Genomic DNA, 21,773 nt, shown 5'->3' on the forward strand with positions numbered 1-21,773 from the left:
ACCCCCTGAATTTAAAGCTAAAAGCAGAAACAAAACCTGTAATCCCAGCACTTTGGGAGGCTGAGGTGGGTAGATCACCTGAGGTCAGGTGTTTGAGACCAGCCTGGCCAACATGGTGAAACCTCATCTCTACTGAAAATACAAAAATTAGCTGGTGTGGTGGTATGCACCTGTAATCCCAGCTACCCAGGAGGCTGAGGCAGGAGAATCACTTGAACCTGGGAGGCAGAGGTTGCAGTGAGCCGAGCTCACGCCACTGCACTCCAGCCTGGGCGACAGAGTGAGACTCTTTTTCAAACAAAACAAAACCACACCCCCATCCCCACACAAAGTTATCTTCTGAAGACCAAGAGAGAAATACTTGGTATCGAGTGGTAAAGAACAAACGGGGCTGAGAGATTTAAGTAGGATGGAGTAGAGAGTTTTTGGGTACAGGGGTTGTGTACTTCTAGAGATCCTGATACTAAAGATGAGGTCATTTTGAGAGTGGGAAGCAAAATGTCCCTGTAGTGAGGTGTTTGGTCTTCACATGCGCTGAAATGGCAGGAGGTGGAAATTGACAGATACGGAAGATGTTTAGTACGTCAGTGGTTTTAATACCTTAAATAAATGTCCATGTGAAATAACGTTATGATAGTGGAGCATTTGCCTGCTATGGGACTTACTGTGCTCCTGAAATAGTTCTCCAGGTTAATCAGTAATGGGCTGGTCAAGGCACACTTTCCTCCCCTTCTGCCTTCCAAAGACCCTGCAAGCACCTGGCTGACCCTGCTTTATGGCAGAAGCAGCAACTAAAATGAAACAACTGGAGAATACACCCCAGCGATGCAAAGCAAGGAAAAAGCCCCTCTGGTTCTCTCTTGTTTTCTTAAAGACAGCATGGAGGTGAAGGGGTGGCGCGTGGGCGAGTATCTTTATTTTGGAGTCTGGGAGTGTTTTCCTACTCCAGACTACAAGAGGAAGGCTCTGGTTGGCAGGAAACGCAGCAAGTTTTGTTGATGCCCACTCGCCAGGAAAGTACTAAATGGGGCAGGAAGTGTGACTTTAAAAGGGGCTGCATGAAGGAGGCTGGGAAGCTGCTTCCTATGCACCAGGGCCAGCTCAGAGCTGGAACGGTGTTTGCCAGGCTGCGGGGATCTTGTGGTCCTGGCTGTGTCCCCTTCCACACAGGCTTCCAGTGCGGATGCCAGGTCAGACGGAGGTATGGGGCCCCGTCTACCTCTTGAGGTGAACCCCAGCTTGTCCCACCTGTGTAAGCCTCACATCCAAAGGGCCTAAGACTCCAGTTCAAATATGAGTTCTACCACTCGGTAGCTCTGTGACCTAGGGAAGTTACTTAACCTTATGTACCTCAGTTTCTTAATCTCTAAAATGGGGACCACGGTAGTACCCACCTTCTTGGGATGCCATGAATCAGGTGAGCTTACCCTCCTAACGTGCTTAGAACTTACCTAACACTGTTAAGCACTTAATACTCCTCGGCTATTGTCAGTGCCCTCATGGTGGAGGATACTGACAACATCCTGGCACGCGGGACACTCTCTGTTTGCCGGCTGGTGTCATTTTCAAGGGTTTGCAGGTCTAGACTTGCATCTGGTGGCTACTCACACAGAAGCTCCTCTGCTAACCAACAGGCCGTGTTCCAAAGCTGATTAAGCCTGCAGAGTGTTCATCGGGCATTTAAAACTTAAGTTTTTCTCAAAACAGAGCAGTTTCAGTGTCAGGAACGGGGGTGTCACAAGCAGGTATTTCCTTTCCAGACACCTGACCACGGATTGTGATTTGGAAAGATTAGAACTGGCCTTGAAACTATGTTTCCATCTTTGATGACAAAGTTTCCCTCATGCATGGTAGCCAGTTTCAGGTGCTCAAGGAGCTGCCTTGTTGACTGCCCTGATAAATAACAGGTAAACTATTGCAAAATGGCTACTGGATAGTGTGGTCTCCACTCACTGGGTGTTAGCTGGGTGCACAGTACAAGACTATTTAGGCCTACATAGTAGATGGATTTCCAGCTCAAAAGGAGCATTGGTCTCAGTGGATTAAAGCATGTAACGATGAACTGGTGACTTTAGGACAGCGTGAGATGTGTGCTCACCCACTGTTAGAGGCAGTGAGTTTTATGCCTTCAGGGGAAGGCGGCATGTATGTGATTCGTATTGGTCACGCGAGATGGTATTTGAACCGTCTTCCAAAGGCATGGCTGGACGTTTCCGGGCCGGACCTTTCTCCTGAGCTCCAGCCTCATACCTCTAACGGCCCAGCCGACGCCCCGTTTTGGATATCCCATAGATCTCACACTCAGGCCCCAACACTCTCGGTATCTCTCGTCACACATCCACATCTCAGCTGTTGCAGAGTGGCATTCCTGTCCAGTCTAAGAAAGGGAGAAAGGTCACGCTCAGATGAGTGTGGAGAGGAAGTGAGGTAGACACTCAGAGAGAAGAGCCGTGTAGATCTCTTTCCTCTGTGAAGCACGAGGCCCGGGGGATCTGAAATCGCACCGTGGAAAATGGGAATGGGAGCAAAAAAGATCTGCAGAGGCTCCAAGAGCCCAGGGGAGGCGATCAGCCGTCCGTCCGTTGTGAGGTTCTCCAGCCTGTCAGGATGTTTGCAGTGTGGGCAGACGAGGGAGGCTTGAGGCCCATTTGTAGTGGGAAAGTGGTCAGGCCACTCCATGGGAGGGAGAATGGGGCCAGGGAATGGGCATTCTAGGGAGGGGGGCGGGAGGCCTCTGGAGCTGGAATCCCACGTTAACGTTGCTGCCCATGTTAATATATAGGTCTACATAGTCTTGTACTCTCATCCAGCAGACACGCAGTAGGTATAGGCCTCCACCGTGTGGAATGTGGAAGTGGGTTGGAGGGAGGGTGGCCAGGACGGGGATGCTGCAGAGCAGCCTCTGAACAGGCTGCAGTGGGAGCATGGAAGGAGGCCGTGGGTAACAGGATGGTCCGATGGATGGAGAACACACCCCTTAGTGGCTGACGTGGCAAAGGGTGGGAGGGCCAGGAAGTGGCTGCTGAGCCAGGAAAAGTCAAGAAAGTGTCAGCAGAGAGGTCTCGTTGCTTCCCATTCATGTTCTTGCACTGTGTCTCTTACATCTGCCTAGGGAACTGCCCTCTGAGAGCTTGTGGGGGCCTTTCTCAGAAAAACACACATGCAGGTGAACGTAACACGGTGCATGTATTTTTAAGGCTTGGTCTCTGGATGAAGATCTGCTGTTCTTGTTCGGCTGCATTGAGACCTGTTTTCTAAAATGACCACTGGGTCGTCTGCACAACCAAGAACCAGTGATAGACAGGTGGCTTTTGTACACACACGTAGAGGCCCTGAGTGGGTTTGTTCGATTATGGTTGTGATGCCTCACCGTACAAATCACGAGGTCAAGAGTTCAAGACCATCCTGTTCAACATGGTGAAACCCCGTCTCTGCTAAAAAAGAAAAATAGAGAACGATCCAAGATGGCCGATCGCTAACATCCCGGGATTGCAGCTCTCAGGGAAGGCGCGGAGAACTAGAGGACGCCACACTTTCAGACAAAGTCTGGTCGCTCACGGAGCAGAAGATCCCCCAGTGGTGGAAACACACGGGTCGCCAGCGCGACTCTCGTGGTCGGCGCAGCGGTTCCGCCGGCACCTCGGCGCAGCAGCTCTCGGAGCAGAGTAAACGGGACCGCTTCCCCTTCTGACCGAGGTTTGGAGCCCCGGGAAGGCAGAGTCGCCTACTAGGGAAACAAGAAGGAAGCCCGACAGGAGAATCCTGGGCAGAAAAGCACCATCAGTTTTAACGCCGCTGCTCTGGCCCTGGGAACTAACAACCTGGACGTCCACTCAAGAGACCTAATCTGAAAGTTGGTAATTTCAAAGACGAGAGGAGGATAAATTTACAATGACGGGAAGAAACCAGCGTAAAAAAGCTGAGAATACTCAAAGTCAGAACGCCTCTCCCTCTAAAGATGATCACAGTTCCACATCAACAATGGAACAAGGCTTGATGGAGAACGAGCGCCTCCTGATGACAGAATCACTCTTCAAGGAATGGATAATAACAAACTTCGGTGAGTTAAAAGAACATGTTGTAGCCCAACGTAAAGAAACTAGGAACTTTGACAAAAGGCTTGATGAAATCCTATTGAGAATAGACAACTTAGAGAGGAGTATGAGTGAATTAATGGAACTGAAGAATACAATACAGGAACTCCGAGAAGTATGCACAGGTTTAAACACTCGAATTGTTCAAGCAGAAGAAGGGATATCAGAGGTCAAAGTCCAACTTAATGAAATAAAACGTGAAGAAAAGATTAGAGAAAAAAGGATAAAAAGGAATGAGCAAAGTCTCCAAGAAATGTGGGACTATGTGAAAAGACCAAATTTACGTTTGATAGGTGTACCTGAATGCAACGGAGAGAATGAATCCAAGCTGGAAAATACCCTTCAGGATATTATTCAGGAAAATTTTCCTAAACTAGCAAAGCAGGTCAACATTCAACCCCAGGTAATACAGAGAACACCACAAAGATATTCCTCAAGAAGAGCAACCCCAAGGCACATAATCGTTAGATTCACCAGGGTTGAAACGAAGGAGAGGATACTAAGGGCAGCCAGAGAGAAAGGTCGGATAACCCACAAAGGCAAGCCTATCAGACTTACAGCAGATCTCTCGGCAGAAACTCTACAGGCCAGAAGAGAGTGGGGGCCAATATTCAACATCCTCAAAGAACAGAACCTTCAGCCCAGAATTTCATATCCAGCCAAACTAAGCTTCACAACTGAAGGAAAAATAAAATCTTTTATGAACAAGCAAGAACTCAGAGATTTTATTACCACCAGGCCTGCTTTACAAGAGCTTCTGAAAGAAGCATTACACACAGAAAGAAACAACCAGTATTAGCCTTTCTAAAAATACACCAAAAAGTAAAGAGCACCAACATAAAGAAGAATTTACACCAACACATGGATAAAACAGCCAGTCAACATCAAATGGCAGTAACCCTAAATTTAAATTGACTAAATTCCCAATCAAAAGACACAGCCAAAACCCAACGGCATGTTACATCCAGACCTGTTTCACATGCAAGGATACACAAAGACTCAAAACAAAGGGATGGAGAAAGATTTACCAACCAAATGGAGAGCAAAAATAAATAATAAATAAATAAAAAGCAGGAGTTGCAATTCTTGTATCGGATAAAATAGATTTTAAAGCAACAAAGATATAGTGGTAAAAGGATCAATGCAACAACAAGAGCTAACGATCCTAACACCCAGATAGGAGACTTAGATTCAATGAGACAGAAAATTAATAAGGATATCAAGGACTCGAACTCAGATCCAGAACAAGTAAACTTAATAAATATTTATAGAGCTCTCCACTTCAAATACACAAAATATACATTCTTGTCAATACCACATCACACCTACCCATTAGTTTAAATGAAACATTGATTGGCCATTATTAATACCCAATTTTTTTCAAAATAAAGCAATATTTCCATTTACTCTCCCTCTTTCTCTTCCTCTTTCTTCCTCTCCTTTACTTATTTTTTTTTTTTCTTTCCTTCTCTCAAAAAAAAAGAAATCAACTTGTAAACCTCTAGATCCAGGTCGGCAATGTCTCTTTCATTGCTTGATTTCCTTTCTTCCCTTCCCTCCCTCCCTCCCTCCCTCCCTCCCTCCCTCCCTCCCTCCCTCCCTCCCTCCCCGCTTCCTCCCTTCCTTCCTTCCTTCATCCCTTCCTTCCTCCCTACCGTCCTTCTTCCCTTCCTTCCTGCCTTCCTCCCCCCCCCCAAAAAAAAAAAAAAAGAAAAATAAAAAAATTAGCTGGGTATGGTGGTGCGTGCGCCTGTAATCCCAGCTACTCAGGAGGCTGAGGCAGGAGAATTGCCTGAACCCAGGAGGCGGAGGTTGCGGTGAGCCGAGATCACGCCATTGCACTCCAGCCTGGGTAACAAGAGCGAAACTCCGTCTCAAAAAAAAAAAAAAAAAAAATCACACTGTTTCAGCTTCCAGAGGAGTCTGTGGTCAGAGACAAGGTAAATTTTATAAAGTAGTTATAGCTACAGGAATAACTTCAAAAGGATACAGGAAACACTCCTAATAGGAAAGTTGTGCATAGCATGTGGCAAATATGTAAAACTATAATCTTGATGACTTTCAGCCTGGGAAACTAGTTTTGTGGTATTTAAAAGCATTATAGACTTTTAATTTCTTATAGGTTTATAGTCCATTAATGATGAAACCTATTCACAACTGGCCTCCCGTTTTCCCAGGATTCAACTGGAGATGTTTATTAAAACACCTGGATTCCTCTGGGTTGGTGGATGCTAAATAACAGTGATTTTCATGCTTAATTGCTTATCAGAATGACTCTAGGATAATAAAAAAAAATTCTTGGTTCTTATTTCATTAGAGCGGGGCCAGGGATTTTTTTAAGTCTCCCCCCCGCCCCCGCTTTTTTAAAGTTTTAAGGGGACAGCGTCGCAAGGCAGTTGTGGGATAGTGGTATGAACAGGGTTATGATGTATTCGGAGTAGGAGTCCTGCCCCGTCATTCATCCTGAAAATCTACGTAGTCGGAGAATTTGTGGTTGAATTGCTTAAAACCGAATGGGGAAAACTGGCTGGAGACTCCCATTCTTAAAGGAATCTATGATGTGTATCTTTAAGTTCAAGAAAATAAAACAATAATTGCATGAAACGAGGATTGTATCAGTGGAGGTGATAAACGAGGATTGTATCAGTGATACAGGGAGGTGATAAACGAGGATTGTATCAGTGATACAGGGAGGTGATAAACGAGGATTGTATCAGTGATACAGGGAGGTGATAAACGAGGATTGTATCAGTGATACAGGGAGGTGATAAACGAGGATTCTATCAGTGATACAGGGAGGTGATAAAGGAGGATTCTATCAGTGATACAGGGAGGTGATAAAGGAGGATTCTATCAGTGATACAGGGAGGTGATAAACGAGGATTCTATCAGTGATACAGGGAAGTGATAAACGAGGATTGTATCAGTGATACAGGGAGGTGATAAACGAGTTCTATCAGTGATACAGTGGAGGTGATAAAGGAGGATTCTACCGGTGATACAGTGGAGGTGATAAACGAGGATTGTATCAGTGATACAGGGAGGTGATAAACGAGGATTCTATCAGTGATACAGGGAGGTGATAAACGAGGATTGTATCAGTGATACAGTGGAGGTGATAAAGGAGGATTCTATCGGTGATACAGTGGAGGTGATAAACGAGGATTGTATCAGTGATACAGGGAGGTGATAAACAAGGATTGTATCAGTGATACAGGGAGGTGATAAACGAGGATTCTATCAATGATACAGGGAGGTGATAAACGAGGATTCTATCAGTGATACAGTGGAGGTGATAAACGAGGATTGTATCAGTGATACAGGGAGGTGATAAACGAGGATTGTATCAGTGATACAGGGAGGTGATAAATGAGGATTCTATCAGTGATACAGGGAGGTGATAAAGGAGGATTGTTATCAGTGATACAGTGGAGGTGATAAAGGAGGATTCTATCGGTGATACAGGGAGGTGATAAACAAGGATTGTATCAGTGATACAGGGAGGTGATAAACGAGGATTCTATCAGTGATACGGGGAGGTGATAAACGAGGATTCTATCAGTGATACAGTGGAGGTGATAAAGGAGGATTCTATCGGTGATACAGTGGAGGTGATAAACGAGGATTCTATCAGTGATACAGGGAGGTGATAAAGGAGGATTCTATCAGTGATACAGTGGAGGTGATAAACGAGGATTGTATCAGTGATACAGGGAGGTGATAAACGATTGTATCAGTGATACAGGGAGGTGATAAACGAGGATTGTATCAGTGATACAGGGAGGTGATAAATGAGGATTCTATCAGTGATACAGTGGAGGTGATAAACGAGGATTCTATCAGTGATACAGGGAGGTGATAAACGAGGATTGTATCAGTGATACAGGGAGGTGATAAACGAGGATTGTATCAGTGATACAGGGAGGTGATAAACGAGGATTGTATCAGTGATACAGGGAGGTGATAAACGAGGATTGTATCAGTGATACAGGGAGGTGATAAACGAGGATTGTATCAGTGATACAGGGAGGTGATAAATGAGGATTCTATCAGTGATACAGTGGAGGTGATAAACGAGGATTCTATCAGTGATACAGGGAGGTGATAAACGAGGATTCTATCGGTGATACAGTGGAGGTGATAAAGGAGGATTCTATCGGTGATACAGTGGAGGTGATAAACGAGGATTCTATCAGTGATACAGGGAGATGATAAACGAGGATGATATCAGTGATACAGGGAGGTGATAAACGAGGATTGTATCAGTGATACAGGGAGGTGATAAACGAGGATTCTATCAGTGATACAGGGAGGTGATAAACGAGGATTGTATCAGTGATACAGGGAGGTGATAAACGAGGATTGTATCAGTGATACAGGGAGGTGATAAACGAGGATTGTATCAGTGATACAGGGAGGTGATAAATGAGGATTCTATCAGTGATACAGTGGAGGTGATAAACGAGGATTCTATCAGTGATACAGTGGAGGTGATAAACGAGGATTCTATCAGTGATACAGGGAGGTGATAAACGAGGATTCTATCGGTGATACAGTGGAGGTGATAAAGGAGGATTCTATCGGTGATACAGTGGAGGTGATAAACGAGGATTCTATCAGTGATACAGGGAGATGATAAACGAGGATGATATCAGTGATACAGGGAGGTGATAAACGAGGATTGTATCAGTGATACAGCGGAGGTGATAAAGGAGGATGATATCAGTGATACAGCGGAGGTGATAAAGGAGGATGATATCAGTGATACAGCGGAGGTGCTATAGTTGACTTCCATTGCTTAGTAACTTTTCCATAGTTCAGCGAAACTTACAAGAATCAGTTGTGCATTGGTGCAGATAGTGTGTCCACTGAGAGGCATGCCTTTTTCTGTGTCTGGCCCTCCATCCAAACGTTAAATGTCTTTCTGATTTCAGGACTGGCAATGGCTGACTTTGGCCTTCACGGCCCTGCCAGAGTCTAGAGAGTGATTTGGATGGTGCAGGCAGAGCAGGATTAAGCATGGCCACATGGGAAGGTCCCAGGGCACCTCTGTAATATACAAGGTCCTGTTATCTTTGCTCTGAACATGCTATTTTCCTGCCAAGCACATGCCATGAAGCTCCTCTTGCACATTTTATTTCTACCTCTTAGCAGTCAGGACAGCTCCTAGGGTCTGCTTCTCCTTGTTTTCACATATCTTCCTTTCCTGCATTCTGCTTCCCACAGTGCCCCCTCCCTCTCTCCGCCAGCCAAGTGCTCACACACACCTGCACACACACCCTCGGGAGGCAGTCCAGCCTAGTGCGATGCTTTTTATACCCTTCGACCCCAGTTCCAGTCTACTGTAATGCGAGGTGACATTAAATGGGAGCAGACGTTTCATGAAACAATGCTTACTTCACTTTTTTGGGTGCTCTCTCGTTTTCCATCCTATCATATTGTAAATTAAAATTAAATTAAAAGTGCTAATCTCAATGCTGTAAACTGATTCCATGACCCTCCAATGGGTTGTTAACAGAGACTTGCAAAACACTGGTCTAGAGGTTTCTGGAATATTCTTTGGAGTCAGATCTCGATCTGAATGTTTGCTTTACCACTTAATGGCTGTAAGTGGAGCTTTGTAAGGAGCTTCATTTCCTCCTCTGTAGAATGGAGATTAGCTACTCTGCCTCGTGTGGCTTGTAGGAAGATTAAATGAAATAAGCATGCAAGGTATTTGGCTGAGGGTCGGGCTTCTAGGAAGGGCTGGAATGGTGGTAATGATGGAGATGATCATGATGATTCAATTTTGAACTCCAGCTTTCTCTCAAGTCATATAACTTTCACGGAAATTCTTAGTTTTGCTGAAAAAGCACACAGAAGTCGATATGAGGAACTTGCAAGAGGAACTGGCCACGGGGAAAAGACTATTGTGTGCCCAGGAAAAGTTACTGCTGCACACTGCTGTTCCAGTCCTGTGCATGCATCACTGCAAGTTTGTTTTGGTTTTTCTAGCTCACCTCATTTCCTCCATTTGGCTCTGTGTGTAGGTGCTGCATGGCTCATGAAACCGAAGCATGGCTTCTCCCGAGTCATGCACTCAGAAGTCATTAGCAGCCTGCATAAACAAGCTCCAATTCTAGCTGGGCAGCCGAGATCCCCCAAGGTTCAAATCCTGGTGCCTCATCTAGGGGGATGGTGACTTGGATGTTTTCTTTTCTTTCTTCTTTTAATTTTTTTGCGGGGGCTGCCTTTTTTGGCTATGCTTTTCCTCATCTCTAAAATGAGGATAATAGGCTGGGCATGGTGGCTTGTGCCTCTAACCTTAGCAGTTTGGGAGGTCGAAGTAGGAGGATCGCTTGAGGCCAGGAGTTTGAGACCAACATGGGCAACATAGGTGGGGAGACCCCTGTTTCTACAAAAATATTTTAAAAATTAGCCGGGCCTAGTGGATACATCCTGGGTATTTGAGAGACTGAGGTGAGAGGATCTCATGATCCCAGGAAGTCAAGACTGCAGTGAGCTAGGATTGTACCACTGCACTCTAGTCTGGGTGACAGAGTGAGACCCTGTCTCAAAAATAAAATAAAACAATAAAATGGGGATACTAGTATTTCACTGGTTAGAGCTATCAGGAGAGTTAAAGATGAAGGATGGGAAATTCTCAGTGCTTGCTTCTCACACACCCGTGACTCGTAGGAAGACACCCGTGTTGGTGCCGCAGATGTTTGCTCTGCCCATATCAGCAAACACATCTGCAGTCCTGCTTTGGCTGCCAATACCAACCTTTCACCTCGCCTGGCTTGCCTGCCACCTTCTCCCTGCCTAGCAGCACCTCCCTACCCATTAAAATCTTCCTTTACCATAAAGCTTTCCCTTACGTGCCCATTTAATAATGATTTAAGTATTTCTTGTGAGCTAGCTAACTTAGTTGGCAATTCATAAGACAGTACCTTATGATCTTTATTGCATAAGCTTTTATTACTGTAATTATAGGATTATTAGTTGGCTTTATGTGATTGATCTCTCACATCCTCAGTTAACTTATTCGTTCCTTGAGGGTAGTGATCATGCCTTACCCATCTTTGAATCCCCACAGCACTCAGCACAGTTCCTTGTAATAATATGAATATTTGCTGATCCACCTGCATGACTGGGTACCAAGAAAACATGTGCCACAGGGCAAGAGTGCCAGTGCTGGTGGTGAGCACTGAGAGAGAAGGTATAATACGTGAAAACACATTGGAGCTTGCTTTTGTTGAAAGGGTAAAATATCTGTAGCTTGATAAGAGGGGAGGGCATGGCCTGGCACGGCGGCTCATGCCTGTAATCCCAGCGCTTTGGGAGGCCCAGGTGGGCGGATCACGAGTTTATGAGGTTGAGACCATCCTGGCCAACATGGTGAAAACCTGTGTCTACTAAAAATACAAAAATTAGCTGGGCGTGGTGGTGCACGCCTGTAGTGCCAGCTACTCAGGAGGCTGAGGCAGGAGAATCATCTGAACCCAGGAGGCAGAGGTTGCGGTGAGCCAAGATCGTGCCACTGCTCTTCAGCCTGGCGACAGAGCGAGACTCCGTTTAAAAAAAAAAAAAAGAGGGGAGGGCACATGGCTGTGTAGGAGGGCCATTAGATGACAAGAGCCACTTTCAGAAATGATGTGGCTGCAGAAGGAAAGGAGTAGAGCCGTGCAGGGGTCAGCCTCCGCCAGGCTCGGATCGAGGCCCTGTTAGCGACGCCGTTCCCATCCCTTTGCCCTCACTCCTGCCCCGTGTTGAACTGTCTCCCACGGCTCTGCCACCGTGAACTCATGAACTGTGGCTGCACGGGTGGAGAAGTCTCTGGTTTTAATCTGAGTGAAAGTGCCTTTACTTCATCTTCCTTCTGGAAGTATTCTCTGGGTATAACATGTTTAAATGGCAGCTGTGTCCTTTCAGTGCTTCAAAGGCATCTTTCCGGTGTCCTCTGCCTTCCACTGCTTCTGTTGAGTAGTTACTGTAAGCTGTTTACGGATTCGTGGGGTGTGTGTGTGTGTGTGTGTGTGTGTGCGCGCGCGCGCGTGTGTGTGTGTTTACAAGGTGATGAGTGTGTTTCTTTTCCTGGCTGTTTTTATGAGTTTTCTTTATGTTTTTGGCTTTCAGGAAGTGTACTACAATGTGCCTACATATGGTTTTATTTGCATTTGTCCATTTGGGGTTTGTAGCAATTCTTATATTTGAATTTGGAACGGAATTGGTCGTGATCTCTTCAAATACTGCTTCTGCCTCATCTTTCCTCCTGTCTTTATGGGACACTGAATAGTTCACGTTTTAGACCTTTGCAGTGTTTCCCCCACGGATTTTATATTCTTTTCTCCATTTTTCCACGTTTGTCTCTCCGTGCTTCATTCTGTGTATTTCTTCTGATCTGCCTTTTGGTTCACTGGCTGTTTTTTCCAGCAGTGTCTAATCTGTTCTTAAAATCATCCACTGAGTTCCTCTTAATTGTAATGATTTAACCTTTACTTCTAGAATTTCTTTTTTTTTTTTTTTGAGACGGAGTTTTACTCTCATTACCCAGGCTGGAGTGCAATGACGCGATCTCGGCTCACCGCAACCTCCGCCTCCTGGGTTCAGGCAATTCTCCTGCCTCAGCCTCCTGAGTAGCTGGGATTACAGGCACGCGCCACCGTTCCCAGCTAATGTTTTGTATTTTTAGTAGAGACGGGGTTTCACCAAATTGACCAGGATGGTCTCAATCTCTTGACCTCATGATCCACCCGCCTCGGCCTCCCAAAGTGCTGGGATTACAGGCCTGAGCCACCGCGCCCGGCCCTAGAATTTCTTTTTTTATAGTGTTCAGTTTTCTGTCGATATTTTCCATATCGTCTCTGTTTAACATATCAGCATAGATATTTAAAGACTGCATATGAACACATTTGGTGTCTGTGTGTCCATTATCTCTTTATGAGACCCTGTGCGTCTGTCTCTACCGTCTGCTGTTTCCCTTGGTTTTCTGTTTTGTTGGATTTGATCTTCATATTCCCAGCTATGTTAGTTGAATGCTGGCAATGCTGCATGAAGAGCTCCAGACATAATATAAACCCTAGGGTAGTGTTATGCTCCTCAAGACATGACTTATATTTACTTTTGGTAGTTCCAGGTCATTTTCGTTTGATCAGGGGTTGAGATGATTGGAAGCTGGGCCTCAGTCTTTTGATACTAGTCGTATTACTTACAAAGCTTGCGGGGTTGTTTCCAGGAACCCCTTCTCCTAGCTGGGCCCTAGTCTTCAGTTTTTGTCTCCTCAGTCACCTGAATGTGTCAAAAGCTCTGCTCAGTTTCAGAGTCCCACAGTCTCCTCTTCAGAAATGAGCAGGTCCCCCTGAACTAAGATTACAGCAATCCTAAATGTCAGGTTCACCTTCCTGGGTTTCTTTTTCTCCCAGATCTTGCCTTCCTAATTTTTAACTATTTTGTTAGCTGTCTGATGCATTTAAATGGATTTTAAAAATATATTGTCCAAGTTTCTCAGTTATTCAGCATGGAGTCAGGTCTGAATTACCTATTACACCATTACCAGAACGACCACCCCTGTCTCAACTAAGGAATTTATTACCTTAAATCCAGCAGGCACATTTAGAAGTCTCTGGAGCAGAGAATTCACATGGCTGAAGTGGCATTTTAGGGAGATGACTGTCAGTGGAACGCAGGACAGAGAGAAGTTTGGGAAGTCTCAGTAAGCAGAGCAATTCAGGGGTCATCATAACTCATAAGCCTGGCTTCTCATGTTAGATGGGCCTGAATTCAAATGAGAGTTTTGGGTCTGCACTTAGTAGCAGGTAATAAAGGATAATAAATCCCTACATGCTAGGGTTATAAGAGTTAAAGACAAAACTTGTAGAAAACCCTAGGTTTTTTATTTTTAGAGAGGAATCTCTTTCTGCCACCCAAGCTGGAGTGCAGTGGTACAATTGTAGCTCGCTGCAGCCTCGAACTCCTGGGCTCAATTGATTCTCCCACCTCAGCCTCCCAAGTAGCTGAAACTACAGGTGTGTACCAGCACACCTAGCAAGAAAACCCTAGTTTTAATGCCTGGCATATAGTCAGTGTTCTGTAAATGGTAACCATTGCTGTTACTATTGCAAGAACCAAAATGCAGTTATTTCGGTGAAAATTCAACCTCTCTGTCCACAGCAGCAAACATGGCCATAGTACGTCAACTTCATGGGGAATCATTCATGTCTTGTGAATCACAGTGAATAGCTTGCACGCCTTTACATGGCGGGCTTGGCACCAGTGAGATTTCGGTAACCACCGGAAGCTGAATTGGCTTATAGCCAGATGCCACATTTTTGAAGCCAGTCCCAACCTCAAATCTCAAAGGTGTAATGACGGGGGATTTTACACCGTGGCTTTTGTCAGGCTGCAGGGTAGATGGCTCAACACTTTTACTTACTTTGAGTACAGGTTGCTCGTATATTAGGTCTGTAGAACCATAAACAAGCTGGTGTACAAGAAAAGAAGCTTACAGAAAAGATTACAATTCATCCTATCATAGATAACTGCAGAAATCATCAGTTTAAAACGTCCCATTTTTCTTTCTTTCTTTCTTTTTTTTTTTTTTTATGAGATGGAGTCTTGCTCTGTTGCCAGGCTGGAGTGCAGCAGCACGATTTCAGCTCACTGAAGCTTCTGCCTCCCGGGATCAAGCGATTCTCCTGTCTCAGTCTCCCGAGTAGCTGGGACTACAGGCACGTGCCACCATGCCCAGCTAATTTTCGTTATCTTTAGTAGAGACAGGGTTTCATCATGTTGGCCAGGATGGTCTCGATCTCTTGACATTGTGATCCGCCTGCCACGGCCTCCTAAAGTACTGGGATTACAGGCGTGAGCCACCGTGCCTGACCTAAAACGTCCCATTTTTCTAGATGTTTCAGAAAGATGGAGTGATTAGCCCAAGGACACACAGCAGCAATGGCTGAGTCAGGGCTGCGTCCCAGCTGTCCTGATTTCTGTGCATTTTGGTTCTCTCAGACAGACACAGTCAGTCTCTGTCATGCACTCAGTTACCTGCCTTCTCTGACTCTGTTCAAGTTCACCTGGCCTGGCTGTTAGTGCCCATGGGAGGCTTGCCTTACAGAAAGCCCAGTGTGTCACCTTGACTTTCAGTAACGGAAGCTAGATGACACGTACCCAGTAAGCATCTTTCTTTTCAGTCTTCAGTCCTCTGACCTTCTGTGCCTGTCATCTGTCTTTTAATCTCTGGAAACATAATGAATCTATTTTTACTGGCCGACTAAATGATCCATTTCTGGTGCTAGGCTTGAGGTAGATTCTGCCTTTGCTGTTTTTGACAGAAGGAAAAAGGTATTCTCACCCTCGGGTAGTCATGAGCAATCTACGTCAAATGGCAAACCTTTTGTACTGTGTCGCGTGGCAAGCACACTGCTAATCCACTGCCTGCCCAGGCTGTGGGACATCGGTCGGGAGGAAAATCAAGTTATGGAGAGGGGCCTTCGTGTGATGGCATGAGCTTTTCGTTGGGTCTCACTGGAGATGTCCAGCTACAAACAAAACCCAAACCAACAAAACCTGAAATAAGTGTCGCCCTTTTTACGTTTTTTTTTTTCTCTGATAAAATACTTGTTCGAGTTTTTACTTTTTCTAAAAGTTTACTTACAGTTAATAACAGTCCTGATTTAGGATTGTGAACTTTTCTAATAAGTTTGAGATTTGGCAAAGCTGCCCCCTTGCCGGATGGATGGGCACGGTGCTAAGCGAGGAGTGGACCAGCCGGCAAGCCGGGCAACGCGGACCAACAGAGGAGTCTATCGAATGGCCAAAATGAGCAGACGCAGGAGCATGGGAGAGCCGGGAGACTGAGCGTGGGAAACAAGGGGACTCTAGAGCTTTGCTTCTCATAGTGTGACCCAAGGACCGAGGGGCTTGTCAGAGATGCAGACCACGGGGGTCGCCTAGAACCCACGGACTTGGGATTCCTGTGTGCATTCAGACTGGTGGAGGGCTGGTCCGGATTTCACAGTCAGCTCTTTCCTTTACTATTGGCCAAACTGACCATATCGTTCTCTTGCTAAAATCCTTCGGTCTCCTCTTCAGTCTTGGATCATGGTCATGACCAAAATCCTAGGCATGGTCTTCTGGGTCAGCCAGGTCTCTGGGCCTTCCCTGTCACTGACTGCCTTCCACAGGGGCCACCTTGCCTTGGGGACTTCGCAGCTCTCCCTGCTCTGCTAGGTGCTCAGAGCTGCCATAACAAGTGGCTTTAACACAACAGAAATTTATCCCATCACAATTCTGGAGGCCAGAAATGTCAAATCAAGGCATTAGCGCGCTCTGCTCTGCCTCAAGGCTCTCGGGGAGAATAATCCGTCTTTGCCTCTCCCAGCTTCTGGTGGCTCCAGGCATGATCGGCTGCAGCAGCCTCACTGCAGTCTCTTGCTTCACGTGCCCATCCTCCCGGTGTGTCTGTGTCTTCACGTGGCGGCATTCTGTGTGTGTCCCTGCCCACACGTGGCGGCATTCTGTGTGGGTCCCTGCCCACACGTGGCGGCATTGTGTGTATCCCTGCCCACACGTGGCGGCATTCTGTGTGTGTCCCTGCCCACACGTGGTGGCATTCTGTGTGTGTCTCTGCCCACACTTCGCTCCTTATAAGGACATTGGGGTCCTGCGAGCTTCTGGTCACAACCTTTTGTCAACTGATCATTGCATATCCTTGTCTTAAGTGTTTCTGTTTAAAGACACCCTCCGTAATCTTTCTTGTTGATTGATTAGCATTGAACTCACAGTGCTATGATGCATGCCTGAGCAAAGCTTATCTGATATACGTGCTTTCCCTATAAGGCACATCACCGCCTTCTGGTTCTTAGGAACCCGGGAAGGCACTTTGGCACAATGCCTGGGGGCCATTTGAAACAGCAGAGTCACCAACAAAAAGCACAACGATGTGAGGAAAAATGTCGCACTCTGTAGACTGTGAAAAGGACACTTGTTTGCCATAGGAGAGCAAGAGCGGGCAGGCAGAGTGTGGCCTTGTTCAGCCCCAGCTGGGAACACGTGCATCAGATGACTTGAATTCAGCACACGTCCGCGAGTGACCGCAAACGCATCTGTGTATTGACTTGGGGGTTAAGGTTATATTTTGGCGAGGAGGCAAATTCACAGATACAGAATCTGTGAATGGTGAGGGTGGAACGTGTCTTCCCACAGGCTTTACTTTTAAAGGCAGAAAGTTGGGTTTCTTGTCTTGGTGCTTTGCTTTACCTGACAATGGACTTTTCCAGCTACTGTTTCAGTTTGAAATTGATCATCCTCTTTCAGAGTGATTCCCACCTGTGTGAACTTGAAAAGCCGCCACATAACATAAGAACAGGGACCACTGTGGGCTGGTGGAGGGGCACCTGATAGGAACCATGCCATATGGCTTTTTGAACTGTTTTAGGTGCAACCATTTTTTTTTCCCAACTGGGTTATTTGTGAGAAAGAATGGAGGAGATACGATATTATTCTGAGTATTAGCTGGATAGGGCACTTACACATGCCTCTCGCGTTTCCATATTGCTCAATTCAGGCTCAGCTGCAGCGCTAGGGACCACGCACAGCAGTTCTGAGCGTCCGGCGGTTGGGAGAACTGGCATCTGTTGCTCTCTGCTCATGACCACTGTGCCTACCCCTACTCTGTAACTACTCCCCTAGCTTTCCCTCTGCTTTCTTGACTGCTCCAGATTTAGTGGTCTCCACTCTGTGTCTCGAGATCTTTTTCAGAGGGAAGATCAGGCTGGGCGATGGTTACCACCCTGGCGGGCAGAGCTCTTTCAGGGCGAGCCTTTGTGGGGTCACCAGTGCGCTCCTCTGTGTGCAGCTTTCCCTGGTGCTCCCCAGACTCTTCTGAAACTCTTTTTTTTGTTATTGAGACGGAGTCTCGCTCTGTTGCCCAGGCTGGAGTGCAGTGGCATGATCTCGGCTCACTGCAGCCTCCGCCTCCTGGTTTCAAGCAACTCTCTGCCTCAGCCTCCCAAGTAACTGGGATTACAGGCACCCAACACCATGCCTGGCTAATTTTTTGTATTTTTAGGAGATACGGAGTTTCACCATCTTGTCCAGGCTGGTCTTGAACTCCTGACCTTGTGATGCACCCGCTTTGACTCCCTCCACTGTGCCCAATCCTGAAACTCTTTATCATCTTGTACCCAGGACTTTTCATGGGGTGTGGTAATTCCTTTTTTCCAATGTCCTGTGAGGTTGGGAGTTCCGGCAGGGAATGTCATCTTTCCGTGTTCCTCGAGCATCATTCTCAATACACGATCTTTGAATGGGTGGATCGACAAATGAATGAATGGAATGAATGAATGGATGAGACCAAGAGCAGCAGTCTCTGCAACTCCTTGTGGCCATTCCACATCCTTGTGAAATACCGCAAAGGTTCCTGTTTCTGTCTCAAAGAATGGTGGCTGGAGCCTCCGTATGAGTGGATGAGGCCAGCCTCTGATGGCACCCCACCTAGGCGATCTTCGGAGCTGGCCTGGGCCTTGTAGCAAGTGTTTCCTATGTGGAAGGCAACATTTGGACTTTGTAGGACTAGCAGAAGACCTAGAAAGAGGGCAGAGCATGGGAGCTCACGTCTGTAATCTCAGCACTTTGGGAGGCTGAGGTGGGAGGATTGCTTGAGCCCAGGAGTTTGAGACCAGCCTGGGAAACACAGGGAGACCCCATGTCTGCAAAAATTTTAAAACGTTAGCTGGGCGTGATGGCTCACACCTGTAGTCCCAGCTACTCGGGAGGCTGAGGTGGGAAAATCGTGTGAGCCCGGGGGTTGAGGCTGCAGTGAGCCATGATCACGCCACTGCACTCCCGTCTGGGTGACAGAGTGAGATCCTGCCTCCAAAAGAAAAGGAGATGCTCTTCCTCCAGTAGAGCTTAAAGTTGGTTAGGAATAGAGAGTGGAGTGTACACTGCTGAGAAGTGTGGAGAGAGAGTGGAGTGTACACTGCTGAGAAGTGTGGACAGAGAGTGGAGTGTACACTGCTGAGAAGTGTGGACAGAGAGTGGAGTGTACACTGCTGAGAAGTGTGGACAGAGAGTGGAGTGTACACTGCTGAGAAGTGTGGACAGAGAGTGGAGTGTACACTGCTGAGAAGTGTGGACAGAGAGTGGAGTGTACACTGCTGAGAAGTGTGGACAGAGAGTGGAGTGTACACTGCTGAGAAGTGTGGACAGAGAGTGGAGTGTACACTGCTGAGAAGTGTGGACAGAGAGTGGAGTGTACACTGCTGAGAAGTGTGCAGGTAAAACGGGATAAGATGAGAGACCCAACTGCCCTAAAGCAATGTTTGATTTTTCAGAGGAGCAGTGTAGATGAGTGAGTGTCGTAGGAGCTGGAGGTGGAGGGACTGCTTTAGGAGGGAATGGTCTGGGAAGCCCTTGTGGAGGAGGAGGAGGCGGGGTCTTAGGGGGCGGATAGGTGCGGCAACGCCAGGGAATGAAGAGCAGAGAGCATGGGATGAGCACGGAGCTGAAGGTGTCTGCAGCAGTCAGTGGGCCAGACTGCGGGAGGCCCACGGGGAAAAGGCTGGGGGCTCCTGCCGGCGCAGGGTGAGGCCCAGCGGGCCATGGAAGGATGCGTGTACTCTGGCATGTTCTGGGCGCAGGGAATAGAGGAGAGAGGAAGTCCATGGCAAGCTGGAGGAGAGTTATTGAGACATCAGCCCAAATTCCAATGAAGAGAATTTTCAGAGCTCAGTTTTGGAGGAAATGAACTAAAGAAGGAAGGGACAAATCAGGATTGAAAGAGGATCACAGTGTCATGCTGTCTGTGAAGTCCTATAGAATGGAGGCGGGCCGGGCATGGTGGCTCACGCCTATAATCCCAGCACTTTGGGAGGCTGAAGCAGGTGGATCATCTGAGGTCAGGAGTTCGAGACCAGCCTGGCCAGTATGGTGAAACCCCATCTCTACTAAAAATACAAAAAATTAGCAGGGCGTGGTGGGGCATCTGTAATCCCAGCCACTCCGCAGGCTGAGGCTTGAACCTGAGAGGCGGAGATTGCAGTGAGCCAAGATCACACCACTGTGCTCCAGCCTGGGCAACGAGAGCGAAACTCCGTCTCAAAAAATAATTAAAAAAAAATGGAGGCCTGTATCCACACCATCTTTGCTTTTGGATCCCAGATTAGATGTAAATGCAGGCACAGATCGGGTGAAGATGAGTGGGGGACGGTGTGGAAGGTGCTTTGTTAGTGACTCCCCTCTGGGTCTGTTCTGACTGACAAGAGGAAGTCCATCTTAGGAATCTGAAAGCCACTGGGAGCATTGTGTGGCCTGGAGGAGGAAGGGTGGTCCCACCATGAAAAGGACTTTGCTTTAAGTAAGTTAAAGGAAAAGAGGATGATGTCAGGTCAGAGGGGAGGCTGGCATTGAAGAAGGGTATTTGGGTGAGAGATTGTACTTGGGTAAAAGCAAAAGCAAAGAGACCCGTGCAGGCGTGGGGGAGCTCTGGAAGGAAAGTCGGGAGGGACGGGCAGCTGGTGGAAAACTCTGGGAATGCCAAATGAACGAATTCCTTTAGCTTCAGTGTGAACATGGGAGTTGGAAGCGTTGGTAGAACCGAGATTCTCAGGATGAATGGCGTGGCCGTCATAACACTTTGCCACACCTGCTTTGCTCTGCCCACTCCGTGGCTATTGGAAGAAGAATCCCCAAAGGCATTGTAAACACTGGGCCTCTGAGCAACCGATGCCTCAAAACAGGCCAGGGTAGTGGGGACAAAGCCTCGCTCTAGGCAAAGTCTAGGGGAGGAGTGCGGGTCCTGGCCTCCAGTGCTCATAGGACCCTCCCAGCGGAGAACAGGCCTGGACCGTCCTGTGTCCCCAGGTGGCCCCCTGGCCAGTGCGAGCACGGGTGGCTCTAGGGCACAGCCCCTGAGTACACCATCCCCCACCTCCGAGTCCCCAACCCCAGGACCGGAGAGAAGGAAAGGGTCAGGCGGGGTGTAGAGCTCTGCAGGCAGACACCACAGTGAGTGGCACCGAGGCCTGACGCTGTGTTTCTCTCCCGCAAGGGCACCATGCCGGTGGAAAGGATGCGCATGCGCCCGTGGCTGGAGGAGCAGATAAACTCCAACACGATCCCAGGGCTCAAGTGGCTTAACAAGGTGAGTGCACCAGGGTGGGTGTATGCGTGAGAGGGGTCCTGGTGGAAACATGCCCACGCGGACTGCCAAAAGTAAAATTGTGTTCCATGTTTTAGGCTCATTCACGATAAAAATCAGCCAAGCCCAAATGATCATAAAACATCAAGTTATCATCTGAAAGAATTGTTTTCTTTTAGAGGCGGGGTCTCACTGTATTGCCCAAGCTTGAGTGCAAGGGTGCAATCGTGACTCTCTGCAGCCTCCACCTCTTGGGTTCAAGTGGTCCTCCCACCCCAGACTCCAGAGTAGCTGGAACTACAGGTACACATGCCACCATGCCTGCTAATTTTTCTGTTTTTAAAATAGAGCCGGGGTCTCACCGTGTTGCCCAGGCTGGTCTTGAACTCCTGGGGTGAAGTGATCCTCCCACCTCTGCCTCCCAAAGTGTGAGGATTACAGGTGTGAGCCACTGAACCCGGTCTCAAAAGCATCTGCATCCTCTGCGACGGTAGCCGCAGCCTGGAGCCTCCGGCGACTGCTCAGCTTCGGTATTTTGGCTGACTGCCTGTGGA

General features: G+C 47.3%; 1 protein-coding gene across 2 annotated transcripts in view; it reads left to right on the forward strand.

The window, feature by feature from the left end:
- Nucleotides 1–21,773, forward strand: part of IRF2 (interferon regulatory factor 2) — a 99,239-nt gene that overhangs the window by 36,018 nt on the left and 41,448 nt on the right. For both annotated transcript variants that reach the window (XM_035292549.3, XM_035292550.2), the window contains exon 2: nucleotides 21,130–21,222. In XM_035292549.3, the coding sequence (XP_035148440.1) occupies nucleotides 21,136–21,222 (87 nt within the window). In that variant the 5' untranslated portion in view covers nucleotides 21,130–21,135. The remainder of the gene's footprint in view (nucleotides 1–21,129; nucleotides 21,223–21,773) is intronic.

Source organism: Callithrix jacchus, chromosome 3, assembly GCF_049354715.1.
Source record: "Callithrix jacchus isolate 240 chromosome 3, calJac240_pri, whole genome shotgun sequence".
In the NCBI taxonomy this organism is placed as follows: domain Eukaryota; kingdom Metazoa; phylum Chordata; class Mammalia; order Primates; family Cebidae; genus Callithrix; species Callithrix jacchus.